The sequence below is a fragment of the Lissotriton vulgaris genome, chromosome 9, assembly GCF_964263255.1.
Source record: "Lissotriton vulgaris chromosome 9, aLisVul1.2, whole genome shotgun sequence".
NCBI classification, from domain to species: domain Eukaryota; kingdom Metazoa; phylum Chordata; class Amphibia; order Caudata; family Salamandridae; genus Lissotriton; species Lissotriton vulgaris.
In genome coordinates this window covers 939,911,756-939,913,831 of record NC_141697.1, presented here as the reverse complement: position 1 = coordinate 939,913,831, position 2,076 = coordinate 939,911,756, and the positions used below count along the sequence as shown (strand labels likewise).

Sequence of the window (2,076 nt, the reverse complement as noted above, 5' to 3'; positions counted from 1 at the left end):
CTCTAGTATTGTCCATACGGGACCCCAACCCAGCAAAGCAACCACACTGAATTCAGCCCGGTGGCATCATTTCAGCCATTGATCAGGGAAGGAGACTGAGATGGGCCAATATTAATGGAGAAACCTTTTATACAGAGTTACTTTCAGAGAATGAACAGCAGGTTTGGAAATGCCTAGACCCAGCAGTGGAGGGGGCAGACCTAATAATACCATTTGAAGGTGTCGCACAATGCATTGATGGTCTTCTCAGGTGTAGAACATCAAGAAAGGAACAGGACTCCCCAAGGTGGTTTGACCGGCAATGTTCCACTGCTTTGAGGGAACTGAAGTCAGCTTTAAAGGTTGTCCCTAAAGTTAAAGAGTTTAAGGAGTGATAGACATCAATCTGACAATACACAACCCTTTAACTGATTGACCAATATGAAGGTGAACTTCAACATCTCAGGTGGATGAGGAAAATACCATCAGTCACCACTCGGATCCGCCCTTCATCATTTGGGATTTATCCATACCATCCGTGTTAACCAACGCTTGAATGCTTGGTTAATGTAATTATAACTAAGATTGAGGCACTCAATATCTTTCATATCTCTAAAATCCTCTGGGTCTATTCTCTGGATGTTATTGAAGGACAGATCAAGAGTCTTACTGTAGTGCTTACATGCAGGGTAGCTAAAATAAAAAGAAGGGTGCTCATCACTATCTGTATCTCTTCTGTTATCATCCACAGAACTGTAAAATTCAGGCAGGGTAGTTTCGCGGGAAAGTCTCAGTGTTTCCCTCTCTTGAGATGCCTTGCAGGATGTGGAAAGCGTTAGTATGTTTTCAGACAAATCAATAAGTCGAGAATGATTGAACCCGTGAAAGAGGGTCAGGTTTACATTTTCAATGAAGTTTGTCCTGAAAGTAACGTACTGAAGGTTTGGTAGACTTAAAAGTGGTTCAATGCCACTTTCATCAAGGTTTCTGAAGAAATATCCGTTGAGTGAAATGTATCTTAGCGAGCGCATATCCTTCATGGCATGGGAAAGAATTAGCTTTGTGAAGGTGTTCAGAGGCTTGTAGTTATAGTTTAGACTAAGATTCTGCATTTTGGGAAGTTTGGAAAAAAGTGTTCCATTTGCGATGACAAGAGCCAGAAAGTTGTCAGAAAGTTCCAAACTTTGTAAATTAGCTAAGGGCTCAAATATACTGTCTGGCAGTTCTCGTAAAGAGTTTCCTCTTAAATTCAATTCTTTAAGCTCCCTAAGATTACGGAATGCATCAAGGTGGATATGAAGGGCTGAATTATTTGAACAAGGGAAGCAAGGCTGAGCTGCGTGGTCGCACCGTTGGCAGTTCCATCTCAGGTCGAGATACTTCAAGTTTGTAAGGTTGTCAAAATCTGAGGGTCTTAATTCTGGAATCTTATTTTCTGCTAAATCCAGGCTGACCAAACTTGACGGGAGGCCCAATGGTATGCTAGTGAGGTTGTTGAATTTTAGTGATAGTAGTTCCAAGGAATCTGCATCTATGAAGAGGTCCCTGGTGAAGGTAAGATTAGAGTAACATGGATTCTGGTAGTAGCAGTTCATACCAAGATACAGAGCTTTCAGGTGAATGATTCCAGACATATTCTGAAATTCCAAATGTACTATATTGTTCATCTCCAAATTTAACTCTATCAAATTGGAGGGCAGCCGAGGGATCACTGTCAAGCTATTACCTGCCAGGTGCAGAGTTTGTAGGTGGTGAAGTTCTACAAAAGCATTTTGGTAAATTGTGAGCTTGCAGGGCTCTCTGTCAGGTTGTAAACTTTGAGGAGGACAGTTCCAACTTAAATTAAGGCTCTGGAGATTTGGAACTCCCAAAAAGGAGCCATTCGCTATCAGAACCAGCTTATTTTTGTAGAGGTCAATCTCAATCACTTTAGGAGACTTGATAGGTGGAATTTCTTCTAAATCTCTTCGGCGGCAATTGACACCGGTGAAGTTCTTGGTATCATCACAAGGAAAGAACCGAGGCAATGTGGCCCAGCCAATCTGCACAGTATACATCACAAGAGAAGCACGAATCAAACCTGTGATGCTCCTTTTG

At 41.9% G+C, this 2,076-nt stretch overlaps 1 protein-coding gene across 1 annotated transcript; it reads right to left on the bottom strand.

The window, feature by feature from the left end:
• Positions 1-491: 491 nt before the first annotated feature.
• Positions 492-2,076, bottom strand: LOC147692576 (toll-like receptor 9). The gene has a single exon (XM_086939537.1). The coding sequence runs from the start codon at positions 2,034-2,036 to the stop codon at positions 492-494; it is 1,545 nt and encodes a 514-aa protein (XP_086795663.1). The 5' UTR covers positions 2,037-2,076.